Genomic DNA, 19,415 nt, shown 5'->3' on the forward strand with positions numbered 1-19,415 from the left:
GTGCCACCCCATTGACTAACGCCCCTGCTCCTTGCTGTTCTGCCTATTAAAACCTTTAAAAGCGGCTCCTCTGCAGGTATCTACCCTCCGGTACACATGTGTTCGTACTGATCCTTCCTTAGTCAGCGCTAATCCTTTTTTTTTTCATGGCGTAACTGTACGCTCTGTTCCTCCCGTACACGGACTGTATACGCTATACGCGCTGTGCAGCCCATTGTCACTCCTGTATTGTTCCTCCTCGGTTACGGTTGGCTGAGGGAGGAGCTCGCGGGACCGGGTGGCTGTCACGCAGGGGGTGTTCATCTGACAGTCTGCTTTTCTCCTCCGTGCTGCTCAGGTGCAAGGAAACAGGTGAGTGCAGCCTCGCGGGGCTCGCTGTTTCTCTCTCTAAACCGGTCAGCTGTATTTAATGCACTCGTGGAAGTAATGCGCAGATTTCGATTTCGCTTTAAGCTAGATGTAAATCACAGTCTTTAGCGGTGGTGTCAAACATAGGGCACGGGAGCCAGAAACGGACAGCAAAGACTCCGATGTCATACCAAAAAGTGAATTCTACTATTTGCATGTTTGTTATTTGTTTGTTTGTTTGTTTGTTTGTTTTTAAAGTACGTTGTTTATGAGGATAAACAGTGACTGTGATTTATGACGGGTTTATATATGAATTGAAGAGGTGGCCAGTTTTTGCAAGCATCATTATGACTCTGCGTTATTGTCCCCACTCCGTGTTTGACGTTGTTATCAGTCCAGTCCATTTTATTACTTAAAGTATCTCTATAGAACTTTTATGTTTTGCTGCCACCTTGTCCAGGTCTTTCTTGAGACTGTTTGCCTGGATAAATAAAGATGTATCAACAGCCAACAACTGATTGCAGCTTCTGAAAAAACATTTTTTCCCGTCTCATTATGTCTTGACATCATTTATGTTTGTATGCACTTCTTTTCCTCAAATTATCTCAGGAATTAAATGTGTAGTTAAACTTTGTTACAGTGACAGAATTGAGATTTATACAGGCTGATGGACTACTTCAGTCATTTTGACTGTAAGTATAAAAAACAAAACAACTTGCAGGAAATATTTCAGTTACTATAATGTGAAGCGGACATAGTAAAATCTATGCAGAGCTCATTTTACCATGTGCTGGTCTTTTTTTCTGAAACGGTTCAAATTTTGTCCGTAGCATAAAGGATAATGGAAGTTAAAGAAAAGGTTAAGATGAACGTATGTGGCCCATGATGTAAAATGAGTTTGACGTCTCTGATCTATTGGTTTTAGTGTTAGCCTAAAGTTTTGGCCTTATATATAAATACAATGCCCGTTTACTTTTAACCCTTGTTATACTAATAGGCTGCTGTACAGCACAAAGTCTGTATATGATCTTCACTGATTCTGCAGAACAACATATTTTAAGTATAAGTATATATTTTCTGTACCTGACATATATGGCTGCATTTGCTTTCGCTTACCTTCTGTTAATTAAAAACTTTAATAATTTTTAATATTTAAATTGCCAAGAAGCATTTCAGCTAAAATGTAGGAGTATTTGCAATACATAAAGAACAAAAAGCGAAATATGCTGCGTGTGTCTCTGATAAAACTAAGAATTTCAGTACCTGCATGTTGTCTGTTCTGTACTAAGCTGGATTGTAGCTGACTTTGGTCTAAACACACATTATCATAAATCTTGGCAGTCTGCGGGCCCACCCATTCACTCTAACAGCAAACATGTTTACTTAGGGTGGTTAACGTGTTGCAGGATGAACCAGGAGGAGGTGACGGAACTGGTGTGTCAGGAGGCTGATCTCAAAGATGGACAGTAAGTGACAATGCAATTCACATCATCTGTTTGTGACACCTTTGCAAACAGGAAACCAGGTCAAAAGTTCAAATCAGTGCAGAGGGAGAAGACACATGTACAACACAGCAAACAATCTAAGCAAAACAAACACCGGGAGCAAACACATAATCAGCCACCCATGAAAACTTGGTATCTTATTCCAATGTTTCTTTAAGAAATGTTGAATGTGATTGAAAGGATGTATTTGAACCCAAGACGTAATCTTTTCCTAAACCAAACCAAGTGGCTAAAGTAAGTGAAATAGTTTAAAGGAAAAGAAAGCTCTCTGGCAGAAAGCCCTGAAGCCAGGTCTTTCCTGCTAATCTTACAAGATGTGCAGACCGACCTTCAGTAATCGTGCGATCCACTACTTGGCAAATGAATCAGATATATGTGATATTTACAAGTTGTTGGGAAAGAGCACAAAAACAGAGGGAAGTTAAGAACAACAACAAAACAAAAGAGGAAAATGGTAAAAAACAAAACAGGTTTTTATAATGATTTCTTCTTTTGCTCTTTTTGTGTTCATGCAGAATGAAAGAAGTAACTGTGGGGGATCAGAAGGTGCTGCTAGTCCACAGCGAGGGTCAGTACAGCGCTGTTGGAGGCAGGTGCTCTCATTACGGCGCACCTCTGATCAAGGGTAAGGCCTTAAGGTACGTCTCGGCTATTTATCTTTCTCGCCTTCTTTCACTTTCTAAGTTGCATGCTCTGTGTTAATTCAGGGACACTGGTTGGTGACAGAGTGAGATGTCCTTTTCATGGTGCGTGCTTCAATGTCAGGAATGGAGATATTGAGGATTATCCAGGTCTGGACAGTCTGCCCTGCTACAAGGTGAAATGGCAGTTATCTGAATTATCACAAGTTCATCTAGGATTGTTTTCTTTGTCATGATTCTGGTTTTCTGCTCAGTCACTTCCTGTATTGTGAAATATTTTCCATTGGCCTTTTTTAGCCCTCTTTCTGCCACACCTGTATTCAAGTCGTCTCTGCAGTATATATACAAACACCTCCTGCCTAACACTGCCATGTTGTCAAAAGGCTTCAGAGAAGTTTTTGAGTGGTATTGTTTGTTTCATCCCTCACTTTTGGTTTACACCTACCTCAATTCAAAAGCTGGATTTTTGGACTTGACCTCTGATTCTGTGACTTCCTGCATTTGGGTCATTTTCTCCATTGTTCATTACATTTTCTCACAAATTGATGGATTCATTTTGTAGCTCCTCTGCCCGAAAAGTCGATCAGCTTATGCCATGGTGAGGTGTCCCTCATTCATCTGTCCTGCCTCGCTTCACCACAATCACTACACCTACAGTTTTGGTCAAAAATTGGATCACTGTGATCACCTAATGTGTCTTCACTCAGATTGTGCTCAAGTTCAAGGTCATTCATGTTACTTTTACAGGCAGTAACGTGTGTATTGTGATCACTCATGAGACGATTTGACTAATATACCGTTGAAGTTCTGGTTCCAGTTTAATGTAATTGTATAAAGAATAAAGCTAAATTAAAGGAGTTTAAAGTAATTAAGGGCTCAGATCATTTTAACAATATTTATATTTATATTCGAGCTTCTGAAAAACATTTAGGAGATAGGCTGTGTTTTTTTGCATCTGAGCTTCTGAAACAGGGAACGTTTGATCAAAAAAAGGCAAAAATAATGTATCAAAAGGGCTTTTCTTCCTAAACCTATACATGTTTGGTTCTGTTATCCTATCTCATTATGTTTCAGCAAACATTCTGCCTCTTAAACAATGTTTTCGTTTTTTATTCTGTTCACCTACAGTCAGGCAACGATCATTAATGTGGTTTCATTTAACAGGTCAAAGTTGAAGACGGCAAGGTGTACGTTTCAATCAACAAAAACGTAAGGCAGATCAGGTGAAAGACGATTAAAATGAACCAAAGTGCACTTTTATGTTGTGTTACAATGCACTGTGTGTTTGTCTCAGTCTCTGACCGTGACCAAACGGGTGAAAGAGATGTGCAGTGTGGTGCCGGACGTCAAACATACGATTCTGCTCATAGGAGGAGGTGAGAACTTTGTAATGAATATGAGATGGAAATATTCATCAGTCCATTTTAACCGACAGGCAGGTTTAAGGCATGGCAGCTTTTTGTACAGTTTAAAGTATTCAGGCAAAAGTGAAGACAGAGACTAGGAGGTATAAAAAAAAAAAATCACAGTCCTGAACATAGACATTGTAATTTCAGGCCCCGCCTCTCTGGTCTGCGCTGAGACGCTTCGGCAAAATTGCTACCAGGGTCGCATCGTCATCATAACTAAAGACTCCGTGCCTCCGTTTGATAAACCCAAACTGAGCAAGGTAAGCACCAGGATAAGGGGGTAGATGCTCCATGTGTTTGCATTTCTGCCTTTTGATTTGTGTTTTTCTCTCTGAGTGGTTTTAGTGAGTGGCATTCCTTCTTTCAGGCTCTGAATGTGGAGAGCAGCAGCATCCTTCTCCGGCCAGATGACTTTTATCAACGATACGGGATAGAGATGTGGACGAAGAAAGAGGTTAGAATGTATTTTTGATGCACTCTCGCCAAGTTTTGGAAATCAATCTTCTCTTGGGGAATAGTAAGATCTGCGGGCCTTAAGAGGGTCTGCTGTTTGGTAATCAGTGTAGAATTAATAGCAGTTTTATTTATTTAGTACATTTAATTATGCTCAGACTCAGATAAAAACATAAATGCCTATGAAAACAGCAAAATAAAACTAAAATACAAGTGAACATACACATGCACGCCCACACACACTTCAGGCAGAGTGAATTGTAAGCATCTTCTGCTCAGCTCCGCTGAGAATCATTAAAGCAATGGTTGGGACTTCCAGTCAGTCAATCCATTAAAACAGATTATTATGGATTTCAAAATGTTATTTGGTTTTCAAATGTACCTGTTTACAGTGATATCAACTTTAAGAGCAGGAAATTAATTAGGCATATAATACTTTTCTTTCTCCTTTTTTCAAGTATTTATCAGGTAACCTATATTTGACAACGGCATAATAAAACTAGAAATTATGTTTTTGGTGTGCCACCCGTATATTGTTAATCACCCCCATATGGCCACACCTATGAAAAAATTCTGGAGGCGCCCCTGGTCCTCGGAGGCCAAATCATTGAGAGTGTTATCAACTAATAGAAGGATTTTAAATGTAACTGTTTTGAACTGGGAGGCAGTGAAGTGACTTGACTACAGGGGTATGTTTTTGTGTATGTGTAAGGTTTGTGCGTTGCTTTGCAGGTGGTGTCGGTAAACCCGGCCAAGAAGGAAGTGAAAATGAGTGACGGCACTCTGCAGCAGTACGACCAGCTCCTCATCGCAACAGGCTGCAGGTGAGACCGTCTTTAATGAGCAAAAGGAAACATACATTGTATGTGTCACAAGTTGTAATGTTTGTCTGATAGCACCGCGGTGGTCCCTGTTTTTCAAATTACTATTTTTTGTTCACAGGGCACGGCCGCTCACCTGTCCTGGCTCAGACCTGGAAGGAGTAAAATTACTGCAGAGTTACGAAGACGCCAAAGACATTTACAGCTCCAGCCTCGGCCAGAAAGTAGTTGTTACCGGAGCGTCTTTCATAGGTTATTAAATAAGGTTTCTTTTTTTATGTTAAAGAAAGAGACACCTTTCATCTTTTTGCCCATCGGGGTTGACGTGACGCTCTTTGCTCATAGATATCTGACAGCTACGGCACACAAGTGTGCACGTCACTGATGTGTTTTTCATTTGCATATTAGGTATGGAGGTGGCGTCCTACTTTTCAGACAAAGCTGCCAGTGTGGCTATGGTTGGCAGTACTCAATACCCGTTCGAGTGCACTCTGGGGTCGGAGATCGGCCAGCTGAGTATGCAAGTGCGCGACTATGATGACGACAGTTTTCAGTGCTACTCTCTTGGATTTGTTTTTTAAATTCACATAAGTAAAACACAGTTTTTCACTTTCAGATGTTGGAAGAAAAAAATGTGAAGTTCCACATGAACGATCGCGTCACTGAGATCAGAGGAGAGAACGGGAAGGTATCTCTGCCTGCGATTATTTTCATGACGGACAGTTTGGTTAATGATTGTAGAACAGGAATACATGTCACCCGCAGCATTATTAACAATGATCAAACATCAACCCTCATGATATCGCTTGTAAAATAACCCATTATCTCTGAAGTCTAATATATTCTGCTTAAACGGAGCCATAACTGATGTTTTGGGGGGGGTTTTCTCAGGTGAAGCAGGTGGTGTTGAAGAGTGGTGTAGTCCTGGAGGCTGATGTTGTGATCGCTGGCATTGGTAGTTATTTTTCTACTTCAGTGTTCCTTCAGGTCTGCCTGAAATGCAAATCAAGTTTGGGAGTGTTTGAGTGTGGAGACATTTGGATGTGTAGGCTGGTGTTTGCTAACATTGCTTTATGAGTGATGATTGTTTTAAACAAAGTCAGACAGAAATTTCCTGTGCAGTTCCACCAATATCAAAGTCAAATATATCTTTTTCAGGTGTAATCCCCAATTCAGACTTATTGGCAGGAAGCGGGGTGGAAGTGGATTCAAGGAAAGCTGTTGTTGTTGACAAGGTAACGCAGCCTTTAGAGGGCACAGTCGAACTTATGCTGATATAACTAAAGCATAAAGCATGGCACCCAGAGGTGTCTGCGTTTCTTTAACTGCTACTGTAAGCCTTGATGGTGAGCCAGCATCATCAATATGAGTACACCTTTGCTTTTCCTACGTTAAAATTATTAACATTTTTGCTTCAAAAAGGTCTCTTTCTTACATTATCTGCACATCTGATGACCGCTAACCAAAATAAACCTGTCAAATCAACAGTCTGGTTCATTCTTACAAAGAATGAATGTAAGTTCATGATCACATGGAAGGCCAGATTAGACGTTGCCTGAAAACATACAGAGGCAAAAACTAAAAAGAATTATAGCCGTAACTGTGTGCCCTGATGACTGGAGGGAATAGCTGCACGTATGTATTTTACACGTCTTATGTTGAGGTTCTTGCTGTAACCTTTATTCATCTATTCTAACAGTTCATGAGGACCAACGTACCAGATATTTTTGCCGCTGGAGATGTTACCTCTTTCCCTCTGACCATTCGAGGCGACCAGAGGGTGAGCATTGGTCACTGGCAAATGTCACACGCTCACGGTGAGAGGCTGAAGGACTGTGTTTTTCATTCAATCGAAAACTTATAATGGGTGATTTAATGCCGAGTTAAACCTTATCATTGTCTTTTGTACCAGGAAGAGTAGCTGCTCTGAACATGCTGAAGAAATCCACAAAAATCGAGTCTGTTCCTTTCTTCTGGACTGTTTTGCTTGGGAAGAGTATCCGATACGCCGGTGGAGTGTTCACTTCTAAATGTCACCTTTAAAATGTAATTTACTTTTAGACGAGGCTGTGTTAAATCTTTGTTCCTCCTCTCATTTCCTCTTTCTAGGCTATGGGGAAGGATACACAGAAATTATATTCAAAGGCAAAGTGGAAGAAAGGAAATTTCTGGCTTTCTACATAAAGTGAGTGCAGAGTTAGCCCTGAACAGCTGACCATAAACTCGTCCTCTGTGTGTAAAATTTCTCACGTGACCCCTTTTTTTTTTTTTTTTTTTTGTGACAGGGATGATGTGGTGGTGGCAGCGGCCAGCCTGATGTTCGATCCTGCCGTGGCTCGCATCGCAGAGCTGATGGCTAAAGGCCAAATCTTAACAAAAGCACAAGCTCAGTGAGTGCTGTCCTACATTATACAAGTTAGACTGTAACTTGTTTTAGTCTAACTTAGTATACAGTTTTAACCACTACTGTATACCACCAAAACTAAACTTAGTTCATGTTTTAAAAAATAATAAACCAAATCACTAACTCACAACCTGAAAGCTGCTCAGTGTTTAATTTTTGTTTTCTCCTCTTCTCTTCTGTTCAGAGCTGAAGACCTGAGCTGGCTGCAGATGTAACGAGGATTTACGCCTCTCAGCGATGTCGTCTCTTGCTTTGGTTTTCTCTCCTTCTGTCTGACATGACATCAAATGAAATTAATCCACTTTCTGCCTCAGGCTGCCTGGAAACCAGCCGGCCTCTCTTATCTGCTCTTATTAAAGAGCCCTGTTACTATAGTAGCAGTCACAGCTTTATTGAATTTCTCTCTTTGTGCACACTGACCTCTTTAATTAGTTTATTTTTATTTTTTTTCCGGTTGCTTTACTAAAGGTGTGATGTCTTAGGAAAGTACAGTCTGTAGTTAAGGTTAGCAATGCAACATTAAATTGTGACAGGAAAAATCCCCCACACATCTACTCCACCAGCAGCCTGAATCCCTGGAACAAGACATGAGGGATATGCACTTTCATGTTGTTTATGCTAAATTAATCATCAGACCAGGCAACATTTTACATTCTCTTGTCCATTTTTAATGAGCCGTGTAAACTGAAGCTTCAGTTCCCTTCTTTCAGCTGACAGGAGTGCCACCCAGTGTGGTCCTCTGCTGCTGTACCCCATCTGCATCAGGGTTTGAGATACTGTGCTCCCAGAGATGCTTTTCTAGATATCTTGATTGTAACCAATGGTTATTTGTTACTGTTACCTTCAGCTTCAGATTGAAGCTGTCTGGTCATTCTCTTCCAACATGAACTAGGCATTTTTACGCTGAGAACTCACTGGATATGTTCTCTTTTTTAGACCATTATCTGTAAACCCTCGAGATTTCTATGTGGGAAAATCCCAGCAGATCAGCAGCTTCTGAAATACTCAGACCAGCCAGTTTGGCACCAACAGTCTCATCACATTCAAAGTCACTTAAAGCAGCTTTCTTTCACATTCAGACACTCAGTTTGAACTTCAAGAGATAACCAGCTGCTGTCATGTGATTGGATGATTCAATATTTGTACAGCTGAGCAGGTATACCTAACAAAGTGGCCACTGAGTGCATTTAGATGAGCTGAAAATGTTAAGGCTTTATCAACTTTATCAGTTACTTAAAGGTCTTTTTCATTTCATACTATACACTCAAAACTTCTTAAACACACACGTCACTACACTTCACATGAGAATACATTTACAACATTTACAAAACACTTTAAAATACTGCCCATGAAAGATAAATAAGATAAAAAGTTTGTTTTTCACTTCTTTTTTTTATGTGTACTGTAGTGCCTTAATACATTATACAACAGAGTTGTAGCTCATGTATTCCTTATGATATGCTGCACGGCTCTGTATCAGGTGTCGTCTTCAGTGCCATGACAGTTAACTGGGGAGAAAGAAAACTTTTCAGTTTCAGCACCCCTGAATGTTTATGTCATTTCGTATTTAACACTGTCAGCCTGTCGGCAGCTGCTTGTCATGCATCCACCTCAGTACCTGAATGTTGCTGTTTAAATCCCCTATAATGCAGTTGTTTTATTATACTGTTGTAAAATTCCATATCAAATATTAAACACAGGTTATTATGTCATTAAGTCTTTTTATTTCCACTTCTGTAAATTTTGTTGTTCACATGGCAATTATGACATGAGCTTGAAGAAGCTCAAACTCTGAGTTGATAGTGTTACAGAGAAACAAACTTGTGTTTTCTACAAAAATACATTTTAATGTCTAAATATGAAATATGGGGACATGTCACTGGCCACGATCTGTTAGATTATCTACAAGAGTCCCCATTAGTTAGTAAAGTTATGTCTTTATAAAGGCAACTTCAAAAATAACATTTTCTGTTAAGCCTTCAGATCAGTCACTTGCCTCTTCATTTGCTTGTTTTAGAGCACTGCTTCACGGAGGATCCCAGTTTGTCAGCCAGCAGAAATGGGTTGAGGTGGCAATACTGAGAAGATAAAACTGTATGTTGATATCATAACTTAAGCACGCTGAAGCGTTAACTCTTTCCCATATCAAAACATCAATTAACGACCTGTACCCTTAATGATGAGTTTTGATGTCTCAGTCAAAATCACTAACAACGTGATTTGACGACCGCTCAGTTCAGAAAAGAGCTTCAAGGGTTTTTCTTAGTTCGCTCTAAAGGGGTAAAAAGTTAACATTTAAAAGCATTTTAGCCACAGTGAACTCGGGGTGTTGGATACCTCTGGCGTTGTCTCCGACTTGGATTCCTGTTTATCCAACATCTGGATTTTAAAGTCTGAGGAGAAACGGGAACTCTGGAGGATTGCTGCCATCTCTCCGTTTACCTGCACTGCTACGTCTTTCTGTGTAAGAGGAAAAGAGTTTCATTGGATATCCATGTTTTTTCTCTGAAACTAAAAACTACAACACTTCCAGACTTATTATCACCTGTGTTTTTAGAATAAAAGCAGGTTAATAAATGTCTCTGCATACATGCTGATAAGAAAAAGGGTGCCTTTTATACCTTGAAGCAGTGGGAGGAATCAAAGTCCAGCTGATCTGGGAATTCTGCCAACGTCCCTTTATAGGTCACAGTAGCGTTTGACATTGCTGGACTTTTGGGCAGCTTGAAGAGCCTGTAAGTGCCTGAAGCATAACTGATGTCCCCTACAAAATGAAGAGCTCGCTCAGTTGTGAAATCAGAGTGAATGCTGTCTGAAAACGTGCCTCTTTTTACCTGCTTTTGCTTTGAGCTCACTGTTGTAGACCACAATGTGGCTCGCTGAGACGAGGTGTGGAGAGCTGAAACCCACGCTGTGGGCCAATGAGATTAGATCGGGCCAAAACAGAGAGCCGCCCATCCCCTCACCTAAGTCAGAGGAGACGGGGATTGAAGAGTGAAGTGACGGCAGAGATGGTTGGCTTTGAATTAACTGGATTTAGAAGCAGTGTTTGTTTTACCCCACAGGACTGCATCTTGCTTCATGTGATCAGGGATGATCTTACTGGCAAACATGTCACTGAAGTAAAGCTCACCTCCCTCCTGTATGAAATAAGTGGGTGCACCTTATATTCCTATATTTCTTTGTGTGTGTGTGTGACAGCATGTTAACACTTCTTTGTGTTAATTTGCAATTAATCGTCAGGCTAACCTTTAAGACGTTGTAGGCTTGCTGCAGCACTGCTCTTTTATCAGCACACAGACAGATCACACAGTTGGATCTGAAGAGATTACAAAGAAGGGTAAAAAAAAACTTTTATCAACCAAATTAAAGCTTCTTTTTTTTCGGCTGACAGCCAACACAACTACATCATTTAAACCTACATCACAACATCCATGGAGTCACTCTGAATGCCAGCTTCGTTGAGGTTCTCCATGTAGCCCTGGACAAATGTGACGTTGGGCTCCTTATAGCCAAACTTTTCTTGATGATACTGAACATACTGACGAGCTGCGGTGATCTAAAAGAACATGAATTAACTACATCAGGAAGGGGCAGACATGAAAGTGCCATCTGTGCAGAAACCTGTAATTACCAGCTCCTGTGTCATGTCGATCCCAGTCACGTGTCCATTCGGCCCAACCAGTTTACTAAAAGCATAGCAGTCTCTGCCGGAGCCACTGCCGAGGTCCAGGACTCTGCAGCCCTTGAGCTTTGCTGGAAATGGAAGACCACAGCCAAAGAACCTGAAGAGAGCCAATAACACCAGTCATTACAGGAAAGCCTGTTGTCTCTAATCAGGCTGTACAGAATGATCCCATAAGTGGGAATCTCAAAAATCTGATTGTCTGGGTCTATTCCATGTCAGCTGACCAAATGCTTCCAGCCTGAGCAAAAACGAAAAGATCAGGATAAGCGGAAGAAAATCGATGGAAAGATGTGGTGTCTGGTAGTAAGATATCAAAGTTTGTGGTTGTGATGGTGTTTGGGCTTACTTTCCCAAAATGAAGTTTGGAAAAATTCATATTTGTGTTTACAGGCACCATCCACGGCCACATTGAGTCTATATTCTTTTCTTTTTGTGATACAGAGCTTAAATTCCACAATACGTGTCTCGTGTACTAGGCTAAATTAAGTATGAACTATTACACCAGTCAAATCATTAGTTACAAAAATAATTAAAGCTGCAAGCAGCGTTATAAGGGCCCTCGCACCCCCGGCGCGTCGAGCCACGCCCAACACCTACATCCAGCACGTCAGATCTGATGTCACATTGATGGAATTTATGCATTTAACCACCAGCTAACATTTCATCTCATTCAATCATGATTATACTCGTCCCACTAGGTGGCGTTCTAACCATTACTGACAAACATACATACATAACAAACACTTCCGAGCTCAAGTCTCATCACGCCTGCGACCTTTGGGAGAGATTGGACATTGTGTTTTTGAGTGACAGCAGATTACTGCTTTTTGGCGAGGGATTGAAACTCCACGTGCCGCCATGACCACCCCGTTTCCCTGAACGTAAAAAGCTTCGCAATTTAACATCACAAAGGTCTGAGTCAATATGATGAAATCCCTTGGAGGAGTTCGTCAAAGTATGAGGCCTGAAAAGAGGGGAAAATGTCGCCAAATTTACACATTAATTTTAAAATGGCTGACTTCCTGTTGGATTTGGGATATTGCTCCAAGAGACTTTTTTGTACATCTTGATATCTCCTATAAGCTTCCCAGGTTTCAGACTCATACATCAAACACAGAGCAGGGGCTGTTGTTTTGAAATTTTGTAGGGGGCGCTGTGGAGCCATTTTGCGCTATTCAAGGAAAATGATCACATAACAACAAAGCCTTCATGACATTGGGGGTGTGCGCCAAATTTCAAGACTTTTTAAACTTTCCAAGCCCCTCAAAAGCCACTTCATTGTTCATGGTGAACTGCGTTGCCACCAGGGTGCGCCGTTCAGTTTAAAGTCACAATTTTCTCACTGAAGCATCATGAGGGACTGATGGTGATATTCACCGCTTTTGAAGTGACCACAATGAACCTGTGAAAATCAGTGCAAGAAAATATAAGACATGACATTTCCTGTTCCCACTAGGTGGCGCTCTGCGTATTCCTGACAATGGGCATATCAATCTGTTCAGGGCGGGTCTGACATCATCCCTGTAAAGTCTGGTTCTGATCAGACTGGATTTCATTGAGTTATACTAATTTGTTTCTTCATGGCGAGACATCAAAGTTCGCCATGCTGCTGGGGTCACACCCTCTCACGAAAACTCACAGTTTTCACTGTAACCCAAGACCAACTCCTTAAGGCTTTCCTGGAGAAATTTCAGGCTGCAGATGTCACCCATCACAATACTGGACCCCAAAGTGTAAAACATGACATTTCCTGTTCCCACTAGGTGGCGCTGTCCCTGGTGTCAAATATGGCAGTTGAAATATGTTCAGGGGTGGAGCCTTATCGTATGTGTGCTCTTTGGTCCAGGTCGGAACATGTATGACAAAATGAGAGGCAATAATATTTTCATGGCGAGTCATCGAAATTCGCCGTGGCGCCACGGCCTCACCGTATCCCGAAAACTCAAAAGCTCCGCAATTTAACATGGCCCAGGTGTGTAGTTGACACTGACAACTGAAGCTTATGCAATCAAATCCCAAGGAGGAGTTCACAAAAGTTCGAGGCATGGAAATGGCAAAATTAGAGCCAAAATGTCACGTTCACTTCCAAATGGCGGACTTCCTGTTGGGTTTAGGACATGGCCATAATAGACTTTTTTGTGCGTCTCCTAACGTTAGATATGTCTGCCAACTTTCATACATGTAGGTCATACCCATCTCGGGGGCTCGCGTTTTTCATTTTTCTAGGTGGCGCTACTGAGCCAATTTTCCCTTGATATTTCTGAGGACATTAAAATACGTAAATTTTCACCAGACCTGACGCGTGTGCAAAATTTCATCTGGTAAGAAAAAAAAAAGACTTTAATTGCTTATGTTTCCAAAGCGAGACGGGCATTTCACCTTTTGGTCACCTCAGGGTGAACCTCACTCAGAGCTTCGGTAACGCTTCTGGGCGCTGGTCTGCAGGACGATCCGCAGGAGGCGGCACCTGTCTGCAGATCACCCGAGGATTCCAGTCGCTTGCCGTAGTATTTCTGCACAGCCACATTAACAGCTGTCCTCATACATGTTTATTAAGACAACGTACTGCAAAGTAGACACCGCAAACCTTTCTTTTGCAGATTACATAAAACAACCTGCAAAGAAACTTATTAAAAACAAAAGAAATTCCACTGGTTATAAATTAATCACGCCCGAGCAACTATTTTGCAATGCTCGAATAACTGTGGACAAAATTTAAAAAAAATGTCCATAAACTGTGAATGAACAGTTTATGGACAACAGCTGAGCGGTGTCTGGGCGACACCCGGGACTAGAGTACCTTCACATTTTCTCGCACGTCCTCACTGGTCGCCATTTCTTCTGAGAAGCTGTCAAAATTACAAAAACTAAGTTCAAACGGTGTAAAAATCAGAGTGGGATCACATCTGGCCGTTCTTCCGGTGTGGTCTTTTCACAATAAAGGCATCAGTGTTTGTGTGTCGTGACGGGCTTTTTTGGCGGGGGTGGCGGCAAAGTTTGTTAATGCGTCCTAATAAATGGAGCTGTGTTACGTTTCAAACATCTGTATTCTAGCATGACAACTGAGATCTGATTTAAAGTTAAATTTGAGTAGCAGAAAATAATTAAAACTACACTAATTTAGACAATCAAAAGTAAAACGTCTGAGCATCTTTTAAATACAGTGAATTATTGATTTTCACTGCTGATGCTTTACTGTGTAAGCAGCCTTATAGTTTTAACAATGCTACACAGCCATTGTTTTATGTTTTGCATGTAAAATCTCCAAATGAAGAAAGAAAAACCCAAATGCTAAACACACGAGGAAAGGCCTTATGAATGAATGAATGAATGAATGAAGCCTTTATTTGTCACTTGCAGTTGCCTGCAGTGAAAAATTGACCCCTTCCGACCATACATATATTACACAAACATCCCATATCATTTATCTAATATCTGTTTAGTTGCATCCCACCTTTCAAGGTACTTAATGCCAGCAGATTTATCTTTGGTTAACACAGCAGGCTACACTAGACCTCTGGTGACCCCTAACGGGCAAACAAACGCGTATTCCGTCCTCATAGGACAATTTGTTCCCCTCAAGAAGTGAGAAAGGTGTGATGTGTGCGGGCAGAGTGAAACCTTTTTCATTATATCACGGGAGAAAGTTTTAAAAAGATGCTGTCAAATAGAGACGCATAAAGTGGGAAGTTGAGGGAGAGTAAATATTACACGAATAGTTTGAAACCTTTGAAAAGCTAAATGTACTACTTTATTCACTAATTCTGTAACAGAAAAATAACCTAAACTTATTCATACAAACTGTAATGTTTTTCTGTTCTGCTTTTGCTTTTAAAATTTTTTTTTAATAATTATGTTGTTGTTGTTGTTGTTGTTTAAAAAAACACGATTACTTATTTTCTTTTTTAAATTGGGGCAAATAATACTGTTAACTTTTATAATTTTTCATACACTTGTTCCACAATCTTGTACTTTTGTGTTCATATTTTGTAAAATCGTTGGACTTTCTGTACTTTATCCTTTATTTATTAATTCCCTCTCTAGTGAATGACTTGGTTATTTATGAAGTTGTTGTGCGCACTCAGGCCAGCAGGGGGCGGTGAGCGTCCTGGGTGGTAAAGGAGGAAGCACTCCTTGTAAACACACGTGAACTTCGCAGAGTAAAGCCGTGCACGCCTGGAGAGGAGCGCGGGGACAGTTTCAGCCATTAAAGCTCTGGGGTGATTAACATGTTTGATTTTCGGCGTTACGAAACTTTAATTTGAGAAGAGAAACCTTATTCTCTGCCTGCTTTTTGGGCTTTTGATGTATAATGACACTTGCCGATACGCCTGACAGGTGAATACACTCTAAAAAATAAAACATGGGCTTTTTAAAACTTAATTCATAGTTTTATGTTCAATATACTTAAAATTTTTAATCTTATGTGTGTAATTAATATTTTTAAATTTGATTTAATTAATTCTAAACCGTTTTAATGTTAAATAATAGTGATATTTTCAATTTATTGAACACATTTAATTAAATCCAAAGAGCCCTTTCCACATCCTTTCTGAGCATGCGCAGAGAATGAAAAAAAAATCTTCGCGCATACGCATTCACCTTCTTCATCTACGCCACAGTGTGCTTTGGCCACGTGTCTGGAAAGAGGGATTAATCACGATTCATCCGCTGGAGTTAAGGTAATTTCTTCGTATTTTTAATAGAATATAATTTAACTAGTACTTTGTGATAATATATGGCGTATAATTTTCCGGTAAATATATGGGCCGTGTGTGTTCTGTAGGTTTTAGCATTTTGTAGCATTTAGCTAGCATTGGAAACATTCATTTGCATATTCGACATTACTGCACATGTGAATATTGCCCCATCTGCGTTTAAAATTTCATTCGCACTCCGAATAGCGCACTTATTTTATTTGTTTTATTGCAGTATCAAGTTAGGAGAACGTTACCTATCCACTGCTTGCTTAGCTTCGCCTGTGTGAGTGTGTCACGCAGGCGATCTCTGAAGGTGACCCCCACTTACCCCCCAAAATAAAATCAAGTATACTGGGTGGTTAATGCTCCATTTGTGTCGGTTTGTGCTGTTAAAATTATCGTTTGTATCACTATGGTGTCAAAGTGATTACACTTTTATTTCATAGGTCATTCAGAGTTCACCAGTCCCTCCAAGCAACACAAAAACGGCCCAAAATAGGACAAAAAAAACATGCCACAAAATGCTCTGCTTGGTTAGTGCTTGTTTGTGCCGGTAAAATTAACATTTGTGCTGCTACGGTTTTGCAGTTATTAATGTTTTATTTTTTCGCGATGACGTCACGGGCGTCGAGCAAGCTCCCCGTGCTTACGGGCGCGAGTGAGCGTCCGGGTGATGTAGACGTCGTAGGGAACGCTCGCTCGCACCCGAGCATTTTGTGGCATATTTTGGGCCATTTTCGTGTTGCTTGGGGGGGCTCGTGAACTCTGAATGACCTATTAAATAAAAGTGTAATATCCTTGACACCGTAGCAATACAAACGATGATTTTACCAGCACAAACCGACACAAACGGAGCACTAACCACCTAGTATACTTGATTTTATTTTTGGGGACAAGGGGGTCACGTTCAGACTGGGCTGCTCCGGTATATAATGGTAAAAGTAGTCACATGAACAGAAGACAATCGATTGGAGATAGAAGGCATGATTTATGAAATGAATAACAGAAATGTTGGAGCATTTGAAATTTAACTTGTATTATTAATACATTTTAAAAGAAACAGGAGTGTTCTTAAGTTTAGACCATCTCCGTGCAACCCCTTGCATGTGTCTCACTGTACACGATTTTTTGTGGTTTTCTTTTTCTCTCAGGTTGCTGCTTGTGGAATTTGGAGCTGTGGAGATTTGAGCTGTGCTCCAAAAGTGCATGTAAAGGTACAAAATGCTTTCATATCATTTACTTTCTCCTTAATATGCAATTTTACATTTTGAATTCTCTTATTTGGTCTTTTAGGTTATAAATGTGGTGTTGTAAGCTTTGCTCTTTAAGTGTATCTAAAAGGTACCAAATTCTAAAACACTTGAGACTTAAACACTCAATTCTTGGTCTGAGACGCTCATATCCATGCATTTACAGTCATTGTCTTTGTACTTTCAAAACATGGGGTGGTCTTAGGACTCATCTAAGTCGTGCACATGTTGCTAAGCCCTCTCACACTGTAGAACATGTTATTTTGACTTGTCCTTCTTGTTCTGAAAGCCACATATCAACAAGCAGAGAATGCTTCCTCCATATTAATAAACATCTCAAGAGGTTTGAGACAGTAGATTGTGTTTATCAAAATTGTTCTTTCAAAACTAATGTATATGGTACTTTCCAGACACAAGAGTAGAAAACATTCATACATGCATGCTAAGAGATTTCAAAAATGAAATAGTGAAAAGAACTGAATTTACAAGTAAAAATGGTCTTTCTGAGGAGTCTGCAGATGAAGGGTCCTCTGACTTGCATTGTGAAGCTGGTGTAGTTAGTGAAAATTTGGAGGAAGCTGTAGTTAAAAACCTTGCCTTGGTTTTATTGACGTTGGAGGTCTTTTCACATGTACCAACATTAGCAATCAACAATTTAATCGAGGGACTACATTTTCTATTCACTACTTCTGCTTTACCCTTAACAAATAGTTTAACTTTGGCTGTTCTCAAGGAGCATAATATTGAGGTTAGTGCATCGCTAGTGAATGAGTTGTGCACTGCATTGTACACTGGAAATCCACTACTTAAAAGTATTGCAAAAGGAGGGTCACTTGAAACAACATTTAAGCGCAAGAAGTTTTACTATGAAAAGTTTAATGTTGTTGAGCCAGAGGAATATGTTCTAGAGGAAAAAACAAAAAAAACCCCTTTCAATATATTCCACTGCTAAAGTTATTGGAGCAGTTACTTCAATGTGAAGATATTGTTGGAAAGCTAGTTGACATATAATCTTTATGGGAATGAATTTGTAAGCTTCTCATTCTCTAACACAAAATAGTGCTTGCTTGCAACGTGTTGCCCCCTGATGGCAGAAAACTACACACTGTCACTTTAAATATTGGAATAAAATCTGCTTTGCCCTTTAGTATATTTTGGAAAAGCAGACATTTGTGAAAGTAGGTGTCTGCTGTGCATCCAGTTAAAAACCATACATCTAGATCAGGGGTCGGCAACCCTAGGCACGCGTGCCAACTGATGGCACGCACGACCATAGCTGGACTGGCCATCGGGGATAAGGGCATTTGCTCGGTGGCCCGATTATTATTATTATTATTATTATTATTATTATTATTTTTATTTTTTTTGGTGGTGGACTGACCAGACGCTGGTCGGTGTGTAAAAATAACTCAGTTGTTTGGTGCTGGCTATGGCGGAGCTTCCACAGATTCAGTAAAATTAACAAGTGGTGGAGGCCAGCAGGTGGATGAGCGAAGGGGAGGCAGGAGGAGGAGAGACCCGAGGCAGCCGCCGGTCGGAGCATCAGGTGAACTGAACTTCAGGTAAGAAGTTATGACCTGCAGTCTATCTGGTTCAGATATAAACCAAGTTTAGGTGGAGTTTATTTTCGTTGTGCTGACTTTTTACAGTCAGTTACAATAACTCGTACTGCGTACTAGCTAGCATGACGGAATTTATAAACTGCTGGGCGGGTGCTATGATTTTATTGATAGTGAACTTTATTTTATTCATAAGGTTGGTTAGTTAGAGTTGCCAACCGTCCTGTACAAACGGAATCGTCCCACATTCAGAGAAATTATTACGCGTTTCGTGTTGAGCTGAGAAGGAACACAGTTTGTCCCGGACTTCAGCCAGGATGGAAAAAGACACAAAGCTGGAGTTATTGTGTCTTTGCTGCACAACTGCATCTTCTTCTCCTCTCATTCTCTCCCCTCTCTCTCCTGTTGCTACTTCAATCGTGAAACTGATCAGTGATCAGCTGATCAGCTTTTCTCTCTTGTTTATCGCTCACTTTGCACCAGAAAGAGGAAACTGCCGGATGTCGCACTAAACAACAGCAGCACGTTTAAGCTTGGTCAGCTGTTGTTAGAATGTATTTAATATAGGGATGCACCGATCCCGATACTGGTATCGGGTATCGGTGCCGATACTGTAAAATGTGTGCGTACTCGTACT

At 40.6% G+C, this 19,415-nt stretch overlaps 2 protein-coding genes across 5 annotated transcripts; one reads left to right on the forward strand and one right to left on the reverse strand.

Moving 5' to 3' along the window:
• The first annotated feature begins 272 nt into the window (after nucleotides 1-272).
• Nucleotides 273-9,293, forward strand: aifm4 (apoptosis inducing factor mitochondria associated 4). Of its 2 annotated transcripts, none has more exons than XM_031734132.2 (19): nucleotides 273-351; nucleotides 1,736-1,814; nucleotides 2,369-2,478; nucleotides 2,561-2,670; nucleotides 3,659-3,703; nucleotides 3,789-3,870; nucleotides 4,051-4,163; nucleotides 4,271-4,357; nucleotides 5,089-5,180; nucleotides 5,299-5,429; nucleotides 5,586-5,701; nucleotides 5,794-5,865; nucleotides 6,069-6,132; nucleotides 6,336-6,412; nucleotides 6,877-6,994; nucleotides 7,090-7,188; nucleotides 7,287-7,362; nucleotides 7,463-7,567; nucleotides 7,766-9,293. In XM_031734132.2, exons 2-19 carry the CDS (start codon nucleotides 1,756-1,758, stop codon nucleotides 7,794-7,796), a joined length of 1,587 nt encoding a protein of 528 aa, XP_031589992.1. In that variant the 5' UTR covers nucleotides 273-351; nucleotides 1,736-1,755; the 3' UTR covers nucleotides 7,797-9,293. The 2 variants fall into 2 exon arrangements, with proteins under 2 accessions (XP_031589992.1, XP_031590062.1); XM_031734202.2 differs by having other exon boundaries at nucleotides 277-351; nucleotides 1,755-1,814.
• Nucleotides 8,787-14,175, reverse strand: zgc:153372 (uncharacterized protein LOC767695 homolog). Of its 3 annotated transcripts, XM_031734314.2 has the most exons (11): nucleotides 14,070-14,175; nucleotides 13,649-13,782; nucleotides 11,216-11,366; nucleotides 11,004-11,140; nucleotides 10,831-10,900; nucleotides 10,640-10,721; nucleotides 10,416-10,547; nucleotides 10,203-10,345; nucleotides 9,919-10,041; nucleotides 9,578-9,659; nucleotides 8,787-9,089 (listed from the first exon to the last, which is right to left on the reverse strand). In XM_031734314.2, the coding sequence occupies exons 1-10, from the start codon at nucleotides 14,103-14,105 to the stop codon at nucleotides 9,582-9,584; spliced, it is 1,086 nt and encodes a 361-aa protein (XP_031590174.1). In that variant the 5' UTR covers nucleotides 14,106-14,175; the 3' UTR covers nucleotides 8,787-9,089; nucleotides 9,578-9,581. The 3 variants fall into 3 exon arrangements, with proteins under 3 accessions (XP_031590174.1, XP_039478793.1, XP_039478794.1); XM_039622859.1 differs by having other exon boundaries at nucleotides 8,787-9,659; XM_039622860.1 differs by lacking the exon at nucleotides 14,070-14,175 and having other exon boundaries at nucleotides 8,787-9,659; nucleotides 13,649-14,021.
• Nucleotides 14,176-19,415: the final 5,240 nt, after the last annotated feature.

This window comes from Oreochromis aureus, linkage group 14 (genome assembly GCF_013358895.1).
Source record: "Oreochromis aureus strain Israel breed Guangdong linkage group 14, ZZ_aureus, whole genome shotgun sequence".
In the NCBI taxonomy this organism is placed as follows: domain Eukaryota; kingdom Metazoa; phylum Chordata; class Actinopteri; order Cichliformes; family Cichlidae; genus Oreochromis; species Oreochromis aureus.